This window comes from Bufo bufo, chromosome 2, assembly GCF_905171765.1.
Source record: "Bufo bufo chromosome 2, aBufBuf1.1, whole genome shotgun sequence".
Taxonomy (NCBI): domain Eukaryota; kingdom Metazoa; phylum Chordata; class Amphibia; order Anura; family Bufonidae; genus Bufo; species Bufo bufo.
Window position 1 is genome coordinate 354,099,498 of NC_053390.1, and position 21,790 is coordinate 354,121,287.

At 45.0% G+C, this 21,790-nt stretch overlaps 1 protein-coding gene across 1 annotated transcript in view; it reads left to right on the forward strand.

Annotated features, from left to right (window-relative positions):
* DMRT1 (doublesex and mab-3 related transcription factor 1) overlaps positions 1-21,505 on the forward strand; it is a 206,365-nt gene extending 184,860 nt beyond the window's left edge. Inside the window, exons 5-6 of the mRNA XM_040420321.1 lie at positions 16,660-16,701; positions 21,351-21,505. Of these exons, the coding sequence (XP_040276255.1) occupies positions 16,660-16,701; positions 21,351-21,505 (197 nt within the window). The remainder of the gene's footprint in view (positions 1-16,659; positions 16,702-21,350) is intronic.
* The last annotated feature ends 285 nt before the right edge of the window (positions 21,506-21,790 follow it).

The window sequence follows — 21,790 nt, forward strand, 5'->3', positions numbered from 1 at the left end:
CGCTTGGATCTGAGCGCTCAAAATATCCAAACAGCGCTCAGATGCCACAAACACAGTCAAATCGCCATGGGGTTTTATTTTAGCATGGGCTGATGAGAGGGCCCATAATCCTGGGGCAAGAGGCTGGCAACCAGGCTTCTCCACCACCCAGTGGCAAGGTTGGTTTCGCCACATTTCTCCCCTTTTCCAAACAGACTAACAGGGTATCTGACCTTCTGCCGGTCAGTGCCCTTGTTAGTCCAGCAGCCCACCCACAAAATAGAAACAGCAGTACAGCCCACCCACAATAAATGGTTACTACACTTGAGCAAGGGATAAACTTGTCCATGTCCAGGTGCCTCACCATGGCTGTGTGGGGGACTGGTAGACTGCCTTGGTGGGTTGCTGAGTGGGCAGAGACCAGCGGTACTCTGCCCTGGTGCCAGCGCTACCACGGGAGTAGCCTGGTTGTTGGAGGGGGAGACCGACTGTCTCCCCTTTAGATACACCGCTCTGATGTTGTAGGGAGAGACCGACTGTCTCCCCTTTAGATAGACCACCATGCTGCTGTGGGGGGAGACCGACTGTCTCCCCTTTGGCTAAACAGCCCTGTTGCTGGTGGACAGGACCGACTGTCCCTACCCCCTGTGCTGTGAGTGCAGAGACCATGGTCCCATCTGCAGTGTTGTGGGGCTTACTGTCTCCCCCTGGTGCGTTAAACTGCCGCTGGGGGATGGAGACTGTGCTCCCAATTCCTTGTAGATCACACGGCCGCTGGGGAATGGAGACTGGGCTCACAATTCCCTGCATATCCCACTGCTGCCACCAATGTAACAGCTCGCCACAAGTTCTATTTTTTTGCGGTGCCTCCGATCCGTGCTTCCGTTCTGCATCTCCGTGATTGCGGATCCATTCAAGTGAATGGGTCCGCAACCGTGATGCGGAGTGCACACGTGCCTGTGCCCGTGTATTGCAGACCACCATATGCGGGCCGCTATATGGCCACGGGCACACAACATTCGTGTGCAAGAGGCCTTAGGCAATGACTGCTTACAGTGCCCGAGGCTGCCTGACTGCAAAGACGCTACCCACGTGCATTGTGGTTTGTAACCGGGACAGGATTCCCAAGTGCCCGCAACCTAATTGAACTGCAAAGCACGGCGCTGGCCCAAATATTTATTTTAAAACGGCTATCGCAGTGCTAAAGCCCACCCATCAGAGCCAGTGACGCCAGGTTCAGATCTGAACCCGAACAACCCCTTTAAGGAGATTTTGCAGGAATTTAATATTACTATCCTCAGTATAAGACATCAATATCAGATTGTCAGGGGGTCTGACACCACATTGATCAGCTGCTGCAGAGTACAATAGCTCCAGCGTCGTTACATGTAAGTTATGGTATAATTTATATAATTCTTTTTTTTTTTGCTCTCACAAAAAATAAACAGAGAAGGTAGTTTTTTAGGTTATTACGGTCATATGGATGCTTAATATGTGTATGTGTATCTTTTTATATTTTTGTCCACAAAGCCGTATGAGAGCTTGTTTTTTGTGGAACAAGTTGCAATTTCTGTTGGCACGAATTTATATTCTATGCATTGCCATTATTTACCCCTTAAGGACCCCTGCCGTACATGTACGGCGCTGGTGGACGTCACTTAAGGACATGTACAGCTCCTGCACCCGCCCGATCAGCGGCACAGACCCAGCAGTCACTGACACCGATGCCGGCGAGTTAACCCCTCAAAGTTGACCGCGGCTTGCGGAGGGTACGGGTGCCCTCCGCATCTCCATTGGGTCCCCGTGCTACAGGGACCTGATGGCACTGAAGGCAAGCCCGATGCCTTCCATAGGCACCCAGGCTTGCCATCTACTGAAGCCTGTGAGATCCAGCCCTTAGGCTGGGTCTCACAGGCAGACTGTCAGCATAAAAGCTGACATGCAATTTATTACAATACAGGTTGTACAACCTGCTCTATAAAAATAGCACATGATCTAACCTGTCAGATTAATGGCTTGTTCACACAACCGTTGCCCCTCCGTGCCCATGCTGTGGGCCACAAATTGCGGTCCGCAATGCACGGGCACCGACTGTGGGCCAGTCGCATGCGGATCGCAGACCCGTTCCGCAAAAAGATAGAGCAAGTTATCTTTTTGCAGTGCAGAGGCACTTAACGGAACCCCAGGAAGCACTCCGTAGTGCTTCCGTGGGGTTCCGTTCCGCACCGCATCTCCAGATTTGTGGAATGCACACGTCCGGTGCCCCGTGTATTGAGGATCTGCCGTATGCAGGCCGCAATACGGCAACGGAGGGGCAACGGTCGTGTGAACGAGCCCTAACACTGTAAAAAAATAAAAACGGTGCCAAAACAGTTATTTTTTGTTACCTTGCCTCACAAAAAATTTAATATAAAGCAACCAAAAATCATATGTACCCTAAAATAGTGCCAACAAAACTGCCACCTTATCCCGTAGTTTCCAAAATAGGGTCACTTTTTGGGAGTTTCTACTTTAGGGGTGCATCAGGGGGTCTTCAAATGTGACATAGCAACTTAAAATTTTCTCAGTGAATTTTTCCCTCCAGAAACTATATGGCGTTCCTTTCCTTCTGCGCCCTGCTGTGTGCCCATACAGCGGTTTACAATCACAAATGGGGTGTTTCTGTAAACTACAGAATCAGGGTAATAAATATTGAGTTTTGTTTGGCTGTTAACCCTTGCTTTGTTAGCAGAAAAAAATTGATTAAAATGGAAAATCTGCCAAAAAAGTAAAATGCTGAAATTTCATCTACATTTTCCTTTAATTCTTGTGGAACACCTAAAGGTTTAACAAAGTTTGTAAAATCAGTTTTGAATACCTTTAGGGGTGTCGTCTCTAAAATGGGGCTTTGGAGATTTTCTTAAAAATTTTTAAGATTTGCTTCTAAATTTCTAAGCCTTGTAACTTCCCAAAAAAGAAAATGTAATTTACAAAATTATCTAAACATGAAGTAGACATATGGGAAATGTAAAGTAATAACTATTTTAGGCTACTTTCACACTTGCGTTCGGGGTTCCGCTTGTGAGTTCCGTTTGAAGGCTCTCACAAGCGGCCCCGAACGCATCCGTACAGCCCCAATGCATTCTGAGTGGATGCGGATCCGCTCAGAATGCCTCAGTCTGGCAGCGTTCAGCCTCCGCTCCGCTCAGCAGGCGGACACCCGAACGCAGCTTGCAGCGTTCGGGTGTCCGTCTGGCCGTGCGGAGACAAACGGATCCGTCCAGACTTACAATGTAAGTCAATGGGGACGGATCCGTTTGAAGTTGACACAATATGGTGCAATTTTCAAACGGATCCGTCCCCCATTGACTTTCAATGTAAAGTCTGGACGGATCCGTCTGACTAACTTTCACACTTAGATTTTTTTCTGAAATATAATGCAGACGGATCCGTTCTGAACGGATACCATCGTTTGCATTATAGGAGCGGATCTGTCTGTGCAGACACCAGACGGATCCGCTCCGAACGCAAGTGTGAAAGTAGCCTTAGGAGGTATCACTATTTGTTTTATAAGCTAAGAAATTGAAATTTTGGTGGAGGGAAGAAAACAAAAAAAAATAAAATAATGTGGTTGCATAAGTGTGCACATCCTCTTTAAACTGGGTATGTAGCTGTGTTCAGAATTAAGCAATCACATTCAAAATCATGTGAAATAGGAGTCAGCATACACCTGCCATCATTTAAAGTGCCTCTGATTAACCCCAAATAAAGTTCAGCTGCTCTAGTTGGTCTTTCCTGAAATGTTCTTAGTCGCATCCAACAGAAAAAGCCATGGTCCACAGAGAGCTTCCAAAGCATCAGAGGGATCTCATTGTTAAAAGGTATCAGTCAGGAGAAGGGTACAAAAGAACTTCCAAGGCATTAGATATACCATGGAACACAGTGAAGACAGTCATCATCAAGTGGAGAAAATATGGCACAACAGTGACATTACCAAGAACTGGACGTCCCTCCAAAATTGATGAAAAGACGAGAAGAAAACTGGACTGGGAGACTACCAAGAGGCCTACAGCAACATTAAAGGAGCTGCAGGAATATCTGGCAAGTACTGGCTGTGTGTTACATGTGACAACAATCTCCTGTATTCTTCATGTGTCTTGGCTATGGGGTAGAGTGGCAAGACGAAAGCCTTTTCTTACGAATAAAAACACATCTGAAGTCTCCCAAAAGCATGTGGGAAAAGGTGTTATGGTCTGATGAAACCAAGGTTGAACTTTTTGGCCATAATTCCAAAAGATATTTTTGGCGCAAAAACAACATTGCACATCACCAAAAGAACACCATACCCACAGTGAAGCATGGTGGTGGCAGCATCATGCTTTGGGGTTGTTTTTCTTCAGCTGGAAAGAAGAGTGGGCAAATCTTGCCAAATCAAAATGTGCCATGCTGATAGACTCATACCCAAAAAGACTGAGTGCTGTAATAAAATCAAAAGGTGCTTCAACAAAGTATTAGTTTAAGGGTGTGCACACTTATGCAACCATATTATTTATTTTTATATTTTTTCTTCCCTAAAAGATTTCAGTTTGTTTTTAAATTGAGTTGTACAGTTTATAGGTCACATTAAAGGTGGAAAAAGTTTTGAAATATTTTATCTTTGTCTCATTTTTTTTTTACATCAAAGAAACCTGACATTTTAACAGGGATGTGTAGACTTTTTATATCCATTGTATGACTTTTTTTTAGCACTTTGTATAAAAAAAATTGAGAGGCAAAGTGACAAAGAAAAATGGGGATTCAGCTATTTCATTTTTTTTCGTTATGGTGTTCACTGTACGGGATACATACTTTTATGTTTTAATAGTTTGGGCATTTTCCGATGTTTGTCATCTCCAATCATGGAGTCTGCTTGCGGGTTTCTGTTGAGTAAAAAAAACTCCTGTGCTTTTGTACAGGCTGACACCATCTAGGCAATGCTGACAGTATCAGACTGTGTAGAGACATGCTTTTTGACAAAGGGAATGTTAACACACAGTTGCCATTTTATTCATAAATTTCAGGATGAATAACAGAGCGAATTTCCAGGAAGAATAACAGAGGGATGGAACGTACAAAATTCTAAGTAAATACTATGGGGGTGATTTATCACACAAAAATATACCTAAATTAGGCGTATTTCTGGCGCAGATTTTGCGCAGCAATCTGCGACTTCTCCCCGCTCACACATAGTCTAAAAAAGGGATGTTGTGTCATGCTGGTGGTGCCGGCCACTACATAACTTCAGTGTATCCACCGCCTGTCAAAATCTATGCCAAATCCCTTGCTGGTGTAGATTTAGACCATTTTCTACGCCCCTTTTTTTTAGACCTGCCGTGAGCAGGAAAAAAGTCGCAGATTGCGACACAAATAACCCTTGCGTCGCAATCTGCAACAGATATATGCCGACAAGTGGCGTATATCTGTTAGTAAATGACCCCCATTGTCTCTAATTATTCTCCCTGTAAAGTCAATCTTCCCAGCTTTGTTGTGTATTTCTGTGCTACTGCAGAGGCTATTTCTTTTAGCCTCTCTGAAGTGAACAGAGGATTCACATAGCTCCCATTCCTTTGTTTTCTTTAGGAATGAGAGTTATGTGAATCGTGTGGTTTTAAAAAAAATTCCGTTACCACACAGGAACTTTTAAAAAGTATTTTATTAGTTCAGACCTTTTCGGAGGCAGCCATTATTTTTATTTATTTTTGTTAATATATTTTGATATGTAAAATTGGGAAAGGGGGATGATTTAAACTTTTTTATATATATATATTTTTTTACAGTAATAACTTTTAACCCCCTTAGGGTGCTAGAACCTGGAATCTTTTGATCCTTTGTCCCGTTCACCCTAATTTAGATTCTATGAGGGTGAATAGGGTTTTGACACTCTCCATGTTGAGCTGTGCCTCATGCATAGTTCAGAAGGGAGCTTGCCATGGCAGCCCGGTAAGCTTCAGAAGCTTCCAGGATGCCATGGTATCCGATTTGGAGCACCGCAATTTCAGTGCGGGGGCTCCGATCGTAAGGCAGAGGGAGCCGCATCCCTCTGCCTTGCATCACAGATGCTAGGATCGGTGTTGATCGCGGCATCTAAAGGGTTAAGTGATGGATTTTGGCATGATTGCCGTTCCCCGTCATTGTGACCAGGTGTCGGCTGTAAGATACAGCCGGCACCTATCGCTTATGGAGCGAGCTCACTGCAGCCCACTCCATGCATTCCCTCAACCACTGTGACATATCAGTAGGTTGAAAAGTGCTGTGCCTCTTAAATGTAATAAATAGTCATAATTGGCATGTAATGCAATATTTTTACATCAAAAACCTGACGTGCCTGGTTTAATAAATGTCCTCCTATGAGTAAATTATATGTACTAAAAAATTGTGCCATTGAGAAATACAACTCATCCTGCAAAACACAAGCCCACATACAGTTACATCAACTGAAAAATATAAAAAGTTATGTCCTTGGAATGTGATGAAGAAAAAATTAAGACAATTGCTAGGTCCTTATAGGGGTTTAGGCCATTAAAGGGGTTATCCAGCCTTTGACACTTTAACCGTCCCAAGCAGTGTGTTGTACCTGTTGACAAAAATCATTCTCACATGCTCTCCGCTGCTCTGTTCTGACTTTCAGCAATCTTCTGATCCTACGCCTGTAAATTTCTGGACAGACAGGGTCAAGTGTGCCGCTGCCGGAACAGCCTTCCTGATATAAAAGTGCTTGTGTGAAACTAGCTTTACAGTTCTTGTTGCTTCTGAAGCCTGAACGTTCTCTTCTTCACAACCCCAGACCCCCGGCAATCAGCTATTTGAGAAGGCATCGGTGCTCCTGTGAGTGCCGCTGCCTTCTCCGTGCTTACACAGCACCGTACGTTGTATTTCGGTTGTGCTTGGTATCAGGCTCCGCCCCATTCACTTATATGGGACTGAGCTGTGCCTAGGCCACGTGATCGATGAACGAATACTGCGAATGCGATGACTTCTCGAACAGCTGATCGACGGGGATCCCGGGTGTCGGACACCCACAAATCAAATAATGATGACCTATCCTGAGGATATGAATTCTTTTAATATTTCCTTAAAGGGGTATTCCCATCTTCAAGATCATATTTAATTTGATAAAACTAATGCCCGCCATCATTTTTCAAATTTAATTTTATTACCAAAAATGCACCCATGTTGATATAATTCGATTAATAATTCCCTTAGTTTACCTTTTTGTTTCCCATAGATACGGCCCGCTCCTCAGCCGCATCTATGGGCCGCGCTTGCGCAGACAGGACCTTATTTTCACCCAGGTGGCTGGTCTTTTTCTCATGAGCGCGCACACTGCCTGCCGCGCATGCGCAGTTCTTCATTCACGCCGCGTCTGATACAGAGCTGGGAGAGAGGATCGTAGCGCACAGGAGAGCGGACGTGACCGGGAGAAGAAAAGTTCGGTAAGTGCCTGCTGCCAAATGCACTTGGATTGCTGATGGAGGCGCTGGGGTGGCTGATTGAGGCACTTGGGAGGCCTGATGGAGGCATATGGGGCCTGATGGGGGCTTATGGGGGCTGATAGAGGCACTTAGGGGCTAATGGAGCCACATGGGGGGCTGATGGAGGCACTTGGGGGGCTGATGGAGGCATATGGCGGGGCTGATGGATGTAGCAGGCGTGAATATGCGGCTGTTTAGCCATAGTTCTAATGGGGAAGGGAATAGACAGATGTAGCAGAGCTGTATATGTGGCGGGTCAGTATCAATGCTGGTGGAAGAGAGAAACAGATGTAGCAGAGCTGAATGTGCAGCTGTTCTGACACAGTGCTGGTTGAAGAGATAAACAGACAGATGTAGCAGAGCTGTATATGAAGCTTTTCAGACAGTGCTCGTGGGGGAGTAGAATAAAGATGTAGCAGGGCTGTATAGGAAGCCATTCAGCCAAAGTGATGTTAGGGGACTGGAGAAGACAGTGCTCCAGACTAAAAAAAATACCTAGTAGCCATTGGCTCCTGAACTGAAAAATTTAGGAGCCAAATCAAATTTTTAGTCGCCAAATCGAAACTGAATCAAAATTTTGCTATCGTGACAACGCTACGCTGATCAGATCGGCGTAGGGTTGTTTTGAAACCAAAATTTTGATTCGCTTTCGTCACCATAAAAAAGTATTACGATACTCAATACCGCGCAAAAAAAATAAATAAAAAACACCAAAAAAAGCCGCGTGCATTTAGCATTTTATGAAACATTCGGCCCATAATAGAACAGTCCTATGCTATTTTTTGGGGTGACAAGGTGACTAAAAAATGGCGAATGCTCACCGCATAGGAGATACTTTTTAATAATTTAATAGTTTGGACTTTTCGGACGCAGCGCTATGTAATATGTTTATTTAATGTTTATATATTTTATATGTAAAATTGGGAAAGGGGGGATTTAAACTTAATATTTTAGGGTACTTTCACACTAGCGTTTTTCTTTTCCGGCATAGGCCTCTTTCACACTTGCGTTGTTGGGATCCGGCATGCACTTCCGTTGCCGGAGGTGCCTGCCGGATCCGTAACAACGCAAGTGTACTGAAAGCATTTGAAGACGGAACCGTCTTCCAAATGCTTTCAGTGTTACTATGGCACCCAGGACGCTATTAAAGTCCTGGTTGCCATAGTAGGAGCGGGGAGCGGGGGAGCGGTATACTTACAGTCCGTGCGGCTCCCCGGGCGCTCCAGAATGACGTCAGAGCGCCCCATGCGCATGGATGACGTGATCCATGTGATCACGTGATCCATGCGCTTGGGGCGCCCTGACGTCACTCTGGAGCGCCCGGGGAGCCGCACGGACGGTAAGTATGCTGCTCCCCTGCTCCCCGCTACACTTACCATGGCTGTCAGGACTTTAGCGTCCCGGCAGCCATGGTAACTATTCAGAAAAAGCTAAACGTCGGGTCCGGCAATGCGCCGAAACGACGTTTAGCTTAAGGCCGGATCCGGATCAATGCCTTTCAATGGGCATTGATCCCGGATCCGGCCTTGCGGCAAGTCTTCAGGATTTTTGGCCGGAGCAAAAAGCGCAGCATGCTGCGGTATTTTCTCCGGCCAAAAAACGTTCCGTACCGGAACTGAAGACATCCTGATGCATCCTGAACGGATTACTCTCCATTCAGAATGCATTAGGATAATCCTGATCAGTATTCTTCCGGCATAGAGTCCCGACGACGGAACTCTATGCCGGAAGACAATAACGCAAGTGTGAAAGAGCCCATAGAGTTCCGTCACAGGGGCTCTATACCGGAAAAGAACTGATCGGGCATATCCCCATGCATTCTGAATGGAGAGTAATCCGTTCAGGATGCATCAGGACGTCTTCAGTTCAGTCATTGTGACTGATCAGGCAAAAGAGAAAACCACAGCATGCTACAGTGTTATCTCCGGCGAAAAAAACTGAAGACTTGCCTGAATGCCGGATCCAGCATTTTTCCCCATAGGAATGTATTAGTGCCGGATCCGGCATTCAAAATACCGGAATGCACCCGCACTAAATCCGGACCCATTCATTTCTATGGGGCTGTGCACATGAGCGGTGATTTTCACACATCACTTGTGCGTTGCGTGAGAATCGCAGCATGCTCTATATTCTGCGTTTTTCACGCAACGCAGGCCCCATAGAAGTTAATGGGGCTGCGTGAAAATCGCAAGCAAGTGCGGATGCGGTGCGATTTTCACGCACGGTTGCTAGGAGATGATTGGGATGGAGACCCGATGATTATTATTTTCCCTTATAACATGGTTATAAGGGGAAATAATAGCATTCTGAATACAGACTGCTAAGTAGAAGGTCAATATAATAAACATTGGTGGCGCAGTGTGCCCCCCCAACACTCCAGTATAATAAACATTGGTGGCGCAGTGCGCCCCCCAACACTCCAGTATAATAAACATTGGTGGCGCAGTGCGCCCCCCAACACGCCAGTATAATAAACATTGGTGGTGCAGTGTGCCCCCCCAACACTCCAGTATAATAAACATGGGGGGCGCAGTGCACCCCCCCATCACCCCAATATAATAAACATTGGTGGCGCAGTGCACCCCCCCATCACCCCAATATAATAAACATTGGTGGCGCAGTGCGCCCCCCCATCACCCCGATATAATAAACATTGGTGGCGCAGTGCGCCCCCCCCATATAATAAACATTGGTGGCGCAGTGTGTCCCCCCCATCACCCCAATATAATAAACATTGGTGGCGCAGTGCGCCCCCCCATATAATAAACATTGGTGGCGCAGTGTGCCCCCCCAACACTCCAGTATAATAAACATTGGTGGCGCAGTGCGCCCCCCCATCACCCCAATATAATAAACATTGGTGGCGCAGTGCGCCCCCCCATCACCCCGATATAATAAACATTGGTGGCGCAGTGCGCCCCCCCCATATAATAAACATTGGTGGCGCAGTGTGCCCCCCCATCACCCCAATATAATAAACATTGGTGGCGCAGTGCGCCCCCCCCATATAATAAACATTGGTGGCGTAGTGTGCCCCCCCATCACCCCAATATAATAAACATTGGTGGCGCAGTGCGCCCCCCCATATAATAAACATTGGTGGCGCAGTGCACCCCCCCATCACCCCAATATAATAAACATTGGTGGCGCAGTGCGCCCCCCCATCACCCCAATATAATAAACATTGGTGGCGCAGTGCGCCCCCCCATCACCCCAATATAATAAACATTGGTGGCGCAGTGCGCCCCCCCCATATAATAAACATTGGTGGCGCAGTGTGCCCCCCCATCACCCCAATATAATAAACATTGGTGGCGCAGTGTGCCCCCCCAACACTCCAGTATAATAAACATTGGTAGCGCAGTGCGCCCCCCCATCACCCCAATATAATAAACATTGGTGGCGCAGTGCGCCCCCCCATATAATAAACATTGGTGGCGCAGTGTGCCCCCCCAACACCCCAATATAATAAACATTGGTGGCGCAGTGCGCCCCCCCCATATAATAAACATTGGTGGCGCAGTGTGCCCCCCCATCACCCCAATATAATAAACATTGGTGGCGCAGTGCGCCCCCCCCATATAATAAACATTGGTGGCGCAGTGCGCCCCCCCATCACCCCAATATAATAAACATTGGTGGCGCAGTGCGCCCCCCCATATAATAAACATTGGTGGCGCAGTGCGCCCCCCCATCACCCCAATATAATAAACATTGGTGGCGCAGTGCGCCCCCCCATATAATAAACATTGGTGGCGCAGTGCGCCCCCCCATATAATAAACATTGGTGACGCAGTGCGCCCCCCCATCACCCCAATATAATAAACATTGGTGGCGCAGTGCGCCCCCCCCATATAATAAACATTGGTGGCTCAGTGCGCCCCCCCATATAATAAACATTGGTGGCGCAGTGTGCCCCCCCCATCACCCCAATATAATAAACATTGGTGGCGCAGTGTGCCCCCCCCCAATATAATAAACATTGGTGGCGCAGTGGGAAGTGCCAATAAGGGTTAAAAAATAAATAAAAAAAATTTACTCACCTCCTCCAGTTGATCCGTAGCTGCCGGTCTCCTGTTCTTACTTCTTTCTTCAGGACCTGTGGTGACATCACTGGGCTCATCACATGATCCATCACCATGGTAATGGGCCATGTGATGAGCTCAGTGACGTCACCACAGGTCCTGAAGAAAGAAGTAAGTACAGGAGACCGGCAGCTACGGATCAACTGGAGGAGGTGAGTAAATTTATTTTTTATTTTTTTATTTATTTTTTAACCCTTATTGGCACTTCCCACTGAGCCACCAATGTTTATTATACTGGGGAAGGGGGGGGGGCGCACTGTGCCACCAACGTTTCTTATACTGGGGGGGGGGGGGGGCGCACTGTGCCACCAACGTTTCTTATACAAATACAGGAGGCGGGTGCCGGTATCAAATAGCCGGCACCCGACCTTTGTGACAGGGGGCTGCGATCAGCTACAATTAACCCCTCAGGTACCGCACCTGAAGGGTTAACTCAACTGCAGCTGATCGCAGCTCCCTGTCATAGAGGTCGGGTGCCGGCTATTTGATTCCGGCACCCGCCACCTGTATTTGTATTACTTGTCAGTTATCTTCATTGGTGGCGCAGTGGTCACAGCCCCTCCCCTCCTCCTCCTATCTCTCTTCTTATTGGTGGAGGCGGCGGCAGCAGCAGCACAGGGGGGAGGGAGAGACTCCTCCTGCGCTGCTGAGAACGATCATCTCCTGTGCCTGCCGCTGTATTGAGCAGTGCTGCGGCGGCGGGTCTTGTCGCCATTTGTAAATTCTAAGTCGCATTGGCGACCATTTTGGTCGCCATCTGGAGCCCTGGAAGACACATGTAGCTGGGCTGTATATGCATCTATAAAGATACACAGTGTAAGGTTTATACACAACTGGAGTACAGCTGTAATGGAAACAAATCTGCATCAGTGCTGGTGGGTGGGGGTTGGTCAAGCTTTTGAGCTAATGTATAATATGGAATTATAGTTTTTGATGCATAGAATGGGTTTGTAAAAGATCAGACAGAGATTTTGTGTGTAAAACAGTGCAGAACAGCCACGTGTTACTGTACACTGAGCTCACTTCACATCGCTCTCTGATGATTCCCCAGCAGGGGGAGGGGCCTCACAGATACTGCAGGCTGCCAGACTGATGAGTCATACTATCCACATGACCGAGCACATAAGAACTCAGTTCTCAGTGTGATGTCATAAGGAGGTGTGGCCGGCCTTCACTCAAACTGCCTAAGCCCGCCCAGCCTTAGCTGCAGGAAACCAGGAAGTGAACAGCAGCTGGCAGCAATTGAGGATGAAGTAGCAAGATAGGAAAACCCCTTTAATTACGAAGACCCTCAATATCTCTTATCAGTTTGGTTGCTCCCCTTTGTAAATTTTCCAGCTCCAGGGCATCTTTTCTATGGAATGGGGCCCAGAACTGAACTGCATATTCCAGATGAGGCCCCACCAAAGCTTTGTAAAGTGGTATTTTTACATCTGTCCTGCAAGTCAATGCCTCTTTTAGTACATGGCAATATCCTTTTTTGCAATATCCAGCCTTAGAATCCACTAATTCAATGCTCCTCAACTCCAGTCCTCAACTCCAAAAAAAAGTGGGGGGGAAATGGCCGTGCGTCTTATAAAGCGGATACTTCGCTGGCCGCTATGCTGCACAGCGCGGCCAGCGAAGTATCAGTGTGGAGGGAGGAGGCGGGGACACTCATGGCAGGGCCGGTGCAGTGACTCTACTCTAATACACCGGGCCCCGCAACTGTTAAATACATTCAATCCGATCTATATCTAAATGTATACCGCACTGTTCGGTACTTACTGTAGTACCGTAAGTATAGCATTAAGACGGCGCAGACTGGCAGCTCCCTCGGTCATGCGCCGCCTGCCGCAGCTCCCTCGTTCATGCGCCGCCTGCCTGTTCATTCATAAAGTGAGATAAGCGGGCAGGCGGCGCATGAGGAGGGAGCTGCGGCAACGGCGCATGACCGAGGGAGCTGCCGGTCTGCGCCGTCTTAATGCTATACTTACGGTACTACAGTAAGTACCGAACAGTGCGGTATACATTTAGATATAGATCGGATTGAATGTATTTAACAGTTGCGGAGCCTGGTGTATTAGAGTAGAGTCACTGCACCGGGCCCCGCCATGAGTGTCTCCGCCTCCTCCCTCTACACTGATGCATCTGATGGGGGATCTGTAGATGACACTTATTGGGATCTGTGGATGACATTAGTGTCATCCACAGATCCCCCATCAGTGTCATCCACAGATCCCCCCCCCATAACAGTGCATCATCCACAGATCCCCTCATAACAGTGCGTCATCTACAGATCCCCTCATAACAGTGCGTCATCTACAGATCCCCTCATAACAGTGCGTCATCTACAGATCCCCTCATAACAGTGCGTCATCTACAGATCCCCCCATAACAGTGCGTCATCCACAGATCCCCTCATAACAGTGCGGCATCCACAGATCCCCCATAACAGTGCGGCATCCACAGATCCCCTCATAACAGTGCGTCATCCACAGATCCCCTCATAACAGTGCGGCATCCACAGATCCCCCATAACAGTGCGGCATCCACAGACCACCATTAGTTCAAAACCTACCAAAAGCACACCTTTTGGTTCAAAATATTTTTTTCTTATTTTCCTCAAAAACCTAGGTGCGTCTTATCAGGTGCATCTTATAAAGCGAAAAATACGGTATATCGCCTGCGCAATACTAAGGTAATCCTGAAAACATGATCGGCAGGTGGGCCCTGAGGACTGGAGTTGAGGAACCCTGCAGTAATTGACATTGCATTATGTAATTTACTCTACCCAAATCCTTCTCTACAAGTGACTCTCCCAGTGATACACCCCTAGGATATATGATGCATGTAAATTATTTGTACCCAAATGCATAACTTTTTATGAATCTCATTTTCCAAGTGGGTACTCAAGTATCCAAGTCAGCTTGTGTTGCCTCTCCTGGCAGGGCTTCCAGCTTGCATTTTTCGGCAGGATAATGCTCACCCACACAACAAAGGTCTCCCAGAAATGTCTTTGCAATATTGCAACACTTTCTTGGCCTGCCCAGTAGCGAGATTTTTCACCAGTTGAGCATTTACAGGATCTACTGGCCCAGTTGCAAGATCTCTAGGCAACTTTGCTGCAGTATACCATACGGAATCTGTGCCTCCATGCCCAAACTTATGACATCTTGTATCCAGGCTACAGGTCCCAGCGGGGTACTAGAGTACTCTCATTTCAGCTGTACAGTTTTACCTAATAAACGTATACTTTCACTTAATATTGCAATTACTTACATATATCATCATTGCATTCACACATATAAAGTTTCATTTGATTCTAACACCTCCTTCTTGGTGTGCTGAATCCAGTTTGTAATAGCAAAATCAGAAGAGGAAATTCATAGTCTAGCAAAAGGTAAGTGTTGGCAGGGTTCATGCGATGCAATAATGCAACCAGACAAGGTCAAAGACAAGTAGCAGACATTTAATGTCAAGGGCAAGCCAAGTCACTTTAGAAACTAACAAAGTGATGCAAGTAGCAGTGGGAGGGATCCTTAAAGGGTTTGTCTCATCTCGCCCTTACTAAGGCGAGATGAGACACAGTCCCAACCGCGCACACTGTTTCAGTAGTTCCCATTGCGGTACCGAAACAGCATAGCTCTCATGTACCCTAATGTGAGCTACTGAAACAGCGAGCGACGGAGAGCCCTGCTGTTTCCTGGACTGCTTGTGGTCAGGACTGTGTCTCATCTTGCCTTAGTAATGGCAAGATGAGACAACCCCTTTAAATAACCATAAATTGTAGTAGTGAAAGGGTTAAGGACTGCTTAACTGCTGAATTTGGTGTGGTCACATAACATTGTACAGGCAGTGAGAACAGATTGCAGAACTGAATTTGAAACATAGCATCTTGTCAGAGGCCACAGACTTGGTGGGCAAAGAGCATGACAGTGATTATCTACAGAATTATAAGCGCCCCCTTCTCTTGTCTCTGCAATCCGTGTGTGATGTGTACAGAATTTCCTGTGTATTCTATAATATCTCCCCTGCCTCTTTCTTATAGGAGCTGACAGGGAAAAAACTATCATTAGCAGAAGGAATGGGAGATGGGCTGATGCTGCATTACATAACATATTCTGAGACTCTGCGGTGTGAGTTAGGGGACAGAAGTTCTATGTCACTGATTTGTCCCTTGCTGCCCTCAGATTGGAGTCAGAGCAAGTGCATTGTGAGGAGACTCCAATCCCTCTGTCTTTGCAAAGCCAGAGGCATAATAGGAAATGTGGGCTGTATTAGGAGCAGGGGTGGACTGGACATAGATCCTACCATGAAACTTCTAGGTGGGCCAATGCAATGGGGGCTGCCTAAGCTGCCAGCACCCTCCCCACAGCCACTGGCCCAGTACATAATGACCTGACACTCTCAGAAAGGTTTGTTAGTCAGCTCCTGAAGTCAACTGTATCACTATCCTTAGAATGGAGCTACATTTGAACACTGACAGCTGCTGGCTCCATGCCCCACCATTGACCCTCAGAGAACACAGGCTATTAGATCTGATTGTATCAACATGGCATCATTGCAACTGCCTACACTGGGACACAGGCCTCTCAGTTCACATGCTGGAAGAGGCCTGTGGCCTGCACCAGAGACATGGCATGAAACAGTATACGGATATTAGGGTTTTTGTTTTTTTGTCTTTCCTAGCCTAGGACACATTAGGGAAACATACTATGGTGTAGTAGTATTATTATTAGTGGGGCACTATGCGGGCATTATTACTGGGGGGCACTGTATGAGGTATTATTACTGCTGGGGGATTATTAATACTGGGGGCGCTATAGGGAGAATTGGTGATTTATTTATATCTGATGAGTACTGGGGTCTTGATCTGAAGTCTGATACAGATTGGGAGTCTGATCTGAGGTCTGGTACAGATTTTAGGTTTGATTGGCGGGTCTGATCTGCACTTTTATGTCTTGCAGTAGGAAGGGGTTAAATGTTGTTTTTTCAATGTAATAGTGATGCTGAAAATTCAATTAATAGGGTGTTTGTCATTCTTCTTTATTAGAGAAAATAATTTATAGCCAGTACTTAATTTTTTTTTTATTGCATAATAATCGCTTTGCTGTCTATTACAGGAAATGTTCAAGGACCAAGGAACCAGGTTATTCAAGAAACAGGTAAGCAATTTGTACTGCGATTTAGTTAAAAACAGCATGTGTATTGTAAATGCTTAAAGACGAGGCCTGTTTGGGCCTTAAAGAGATTCCAGGATTTTGATATTGATGACCTTTCCTCAGGATAGTCCATCAATAACACACTAGTGGGGGTAATGGGAGTATTGCTGCAGTTCAACTTCACAATGGATGGAACAGTGTTTTTCCTGTGAAGAAATTACAACTAATTTGTTGATCATTGAGTCCGTGTGAATGGACCCTTATTCTTCAATACCAAATCTTTACCAAATATGTTTTTTTACTGTTTTTGCACACACAAAGAAAAATAAAAAAAATCTTTTATTTTTATGTCACCATATTCTAAGAGCAATAACTTTTCCATCAATGAAAGCTATATGAGGGCATATTTTGTGGGATGAGTTGATATTTTTATTGGTACAGTACCTTTTTTTTTCTGGCACATGCAATTTTTTTAATTTTAGGAGGTGAATGAAATTCTGGATTTTTTTTTAATGACATTCACAGTACAAGTTTAATAGTGTGGTTGTATTTTAATATCTCATTGTTTTAAATTTTGTTTTAGTCTTACTTGGGGACTTGAACTTCTCTGAGCTTGATCACACATAATACACTGTATTGTAGTGTGTTATGTCTGTATTGTATGTGTTATGTATATTAGTGTGTTCCACATTTCTTTTTTGACAGCTCCTTTGGAAAATTAAAGGAGGAATCAGATTGGTTGCTATGGGCAACTAAGCCAGTTCTACTTTATACTAGTTTGATAAATGACCCCATAGTTTGTAAGGCTGAAAAAACACATACTTCCATCTAGTTCAGTATATTATCCTGAAAAGTTGCTCCAGAGGAAGGCAAAAAAAAAAAACTTGAGGTAGAAGCAGGAGCGTAGCTATAGAGGGTGCAGAGGTAGCAGTCGCTACCGGGCCCAGGAGTCTGAAGTGATCCCTTGTGCTGAATAAGAAGACAACAGTATTGTAGAAATGCTGGTCAATTACACCTCTGACTGGAGGGAAGGAGTGAGCCAGAACGCACCCGGAATCGCACGTTTCCGAGTTTTTGCACCTCCAGATGCCATGGTCTCATTTGACCATGGCGTCTGAAGGTTTAAAAGTCTGCGATCGGCATTACCACCAGCCGCAGACATGATCCCTAAGTGTGGAAAAGAATTGCGGCAAGACATTTGGTCAATTGTACAAAGTATTACAGTGACTGTTTTTAATGTTGACGCTCACTGCCCTTTTAATACCCTAGATTGACTGTACAACTCGATTGCTGATCAACTAGCAAAAATTTCTGCTGTGGATGCCACTGAAGAGTAGGAAGCTAAATATTCAAGTCTGGCTAAGTGGGCTCACCAAAAATGTGGCTATTTCGGAGAAAAAAGCCACTTTTCAGTGGGCACAAAATAGAGGATTGTACATTAGGTTAGAGTTGGTAAAAGAGCTGATCCTAAAGTATCCCGTGGGTCAGCACACACAACAAAGACGTTTACCACATACTGTAATAGAAGACACAGCACACGGCAAGCTGCCAGGACAGATATGGCAGATGGACTTTGTGGGTCCTCTGTCTATGGATGCAGGATATGCTTATATTTGTACTGCAATGGATACATACTCTGGATACCTCACTGTATATCCATGTAAATTTGAGAATGCTAACGGCACATTAACCTGTTCTCGACCATCCGTGTTTGTATGTCATCAGTCGGGGCATTAAATAAGGTGCCCGCTCGCTGTCATTTAACTTTTCAGTTGCCGTGGTCAAATATGACCACAGCATCTGCAGTTATAAAAACCCAGAGCAGGCGCTTCCGGACATTCTCCAGCTCCCCCCTGGCGAGGATTGGGGAACCGGGAGTGTGAGTGCAGTAGCCTCTGCCCTCCTGAGTGACAGGAAGCTTATACACCTTAATTCCCACGGGGAGCCTGAACACAGCAGTATTCTCATAGACTCCAATGTTAATCAATTGGAGTCTATGAGAGAAGCAATCTAATGATTGCTTTTTATAGTTACCTAGGGAAACTATAAATAAAAGTGCAAAAAAAAAAGTTTTGAAAAATTTACAAAAATATAAAAATTTAACTCATTGGAAATATAAACATTATGGGTATCATCAGCGTTTGCAAAAAATGCCTGTACTGTTAAAATATAAAAATATCGCAAATGGCGAAACTGAAAAAAAGACCCCATCAAAATGGCTGATTCGCTGTTTTTGTCTGCCTCACCTGCCTCAAAAAATGGAATAAAAAGTGATCAGAAAGTCATACACACCCCAATATGGTATCAATGAAAAGTACAGATCACCCCACAAAAAAATGAGCCCTCACATAGCACCATAGACATAAAAATAAAGTTATGGGGGTAAGAATATGGTGATGCAAAGAAAAAATGTGTATTTTTTTTTCCAAAGTTTTTTTTTTTTCAGCATTAAAACACAAGAAAAACTATAGATATTGGTATTGTTGTAATCGTACTGACCCAGAGAATGAAAGTAACAGGTCAGTTTTACTAAATAGGAAATGCTGTAAAAACAAAACCCATAGAACTGTGGAGGAATTCATTTTTTGTTTTTAATAATTCCACCCTGTTTGAAATGTTTTTCCAGGTTGCCACTACATTGTATGCAACTGTAAATGGTGCCATTAGAAAGTACAACTTGTCCCACAAAAAACAAGCCCTTATACAGCTATATGAATGGAAAAATTATGGCTATGGGAAGGCTTGGATTAAAAGACAAAAATGGAAAATTTCCCGGTCATTAAAGGGTTTAAAATATTGCAGGCATTGATTTTGTATTATGGTCTAATAAAAAAAAAAATAATAAACAGGGCTCCAAGCCGATCGGCTGTTTGAGAAGGTAGGGAAATTGTGCTTTTGTGTACAAAACAACATCATCAGTGAGGAAAGCTATCTGGATGTCAGTGACTTTGGCTGTCTGCCCTACATCGATTTCCATTGATTTTTATTTTTTTATTTTTTGTACAGTATGTAAAAAAAATAAAAAATTCTTTAACAATTTCTTTAACATATACAGTACTGTGGAAAAGTTTTATGCAGGTGTGGGAAACATGCTGCAAAGTAAGAATTATTTCCAAAATAGAATTGTTAAAGGGTTTTTCCGGGAGTTTAACACTTATGAGTGGATAGGTCATCAGTATCTGATCTGTGGGGTCTGACACCCAGGAGCCCCACCGAACAGCTGTTTTAGTAGCGACACCGCCATCTCTCAGCTTTCCGTAGGCCATGTGACATCATAGGGCTGGGCTGCGATACAAAGCACAACACTATACAGTGTATGGCACTGTACTTGTTTTGCAGAGAGAAGGCTGTGATGCTACAGTGTGCGCCAGTGCCTTCTCAAAACAGCTGACCGGCAGAGATCCCGGGTGTCAGACCCCCATGATCAGATACTCACTAATATAAAACTCCTGGAAAACCCCTTTAATAGTTTATTGCAAGGAATCTCCACCATGCTTCATTGTTACCTGCAGACATTACTGTACTCATTACTGTACCGCTCTCCAGCCCTTTAGCAGACAAACTAGCTTGTATTAGGCTACATGCACACGACCGTATGTGTTTTGCGGATCCATTGTAACAATGCCTAAAACGGACAAGAATAGGACATGTTCTTTTTTTTTTTTTTTTTTGGCGGGGCTACGGAACAGACATACTGATGCGGATAGCACACGGTGTGCTGTCCGCATTTTTTGCGGACCCATTGAAATTAATAGGTCCGCATCCTATCCGCAAAAAAAAAAAAAAAAAACGGACACGGAAACAAAATACGTTTGTGTGCATGAGGCCTTACAGACAAATATTTCACAGTCCACAGCACCTACTGAAATTTTTTTGCGTCCCAGTTCCTATGTTTTTGAGCATAGTTGAGTCGCTTGGCCTTGTTTCCGTATCGAAGGCATGGTTTTTTGGTCATAGTTCTTCCATGAAGACCACTTCTGTCCAGACTTCTCTGAACAGTAGATAGGTGTACCGGCCCCACTGGTTTCTGGCAGCTTTGAGCTGATGGCCCTGCTGGGTACGGGCTGTACATTGTTGGCGATTTTACAAACTGTTTGGTTCATTTATCAAACTGGCGTAAAGTAGAACTGGCTTAGTTGCCCATAGCAGCCAATCAGATTCCACCTTTTGTTTTTTAAAGCTCCTTTGGAGAATGAAAGGTGGAATCTGGTTGGTTGCTATGGGCAGCTAAGCCAGTTCTACTTTACACCAGTTTGATAAATGACCTCATGTGTTGCTATATATAAGATTTGGAAATTGTATGGAGAGGTTTACTGTATACCAGATTCTGTTGTTACAGTACATCCATATGTGATGTAAAATACAATAGAAAAGTCTGCTGATATGTGGCAAACAATGTATGCTGTGGAAATGTCTCTGGATTTCACCCTCTCCATTGCAAAGGTTGAAATCTCAAGTGGAGCTCTGCAGCAGAAATGATCATGCTTCAGATTTCATATCCATACTACAGATTTTTTGCGCAGCGTACGGATGAGATTTTTTTTAAATCTGCATGGTACGGCATGAAAATCCACCATGGCAAATCCGCAGCATATCCTCCACATGTGACTATGCCCTTATGTGTAACCACCGTGTGTTTTGTTTGTATGCAGTGTTTTCTCCACCGAGCAGCCAGGACTCTGGACTGGTTTCCTTGTCCAGCAACTCTTCAATCAGCAGTGAGAACACCAAAGCTGTAGCCGAGTGTGAAGCCCCCCCTGGAGCCTCTCCTTATAAAGTTACTACTATTGCTGATGATGGGGAGTGAGGTCATCTGGACCAACAACGTCAACAAACATCGCAGCAAGAAATCCAAAGTGCATGTATTTAAAGGCAAAAACACGCTCCAGGTTTATTACCAGGCAGTAAACCTGAATTGCTTTTATCCACCTGATGCCTTGCTTTTAAATACAAGTCTTGCCTTCTCATACTTTTTCATTCAATAAATGTGTTCCTTTTGCATAATGTTATAGTTACCAAAGTTATGAAAAATTCTGAATTTGTAGAATAGATTTCTGTGATAATGGATTTTGGTTGAAAATCTGATTTAAGC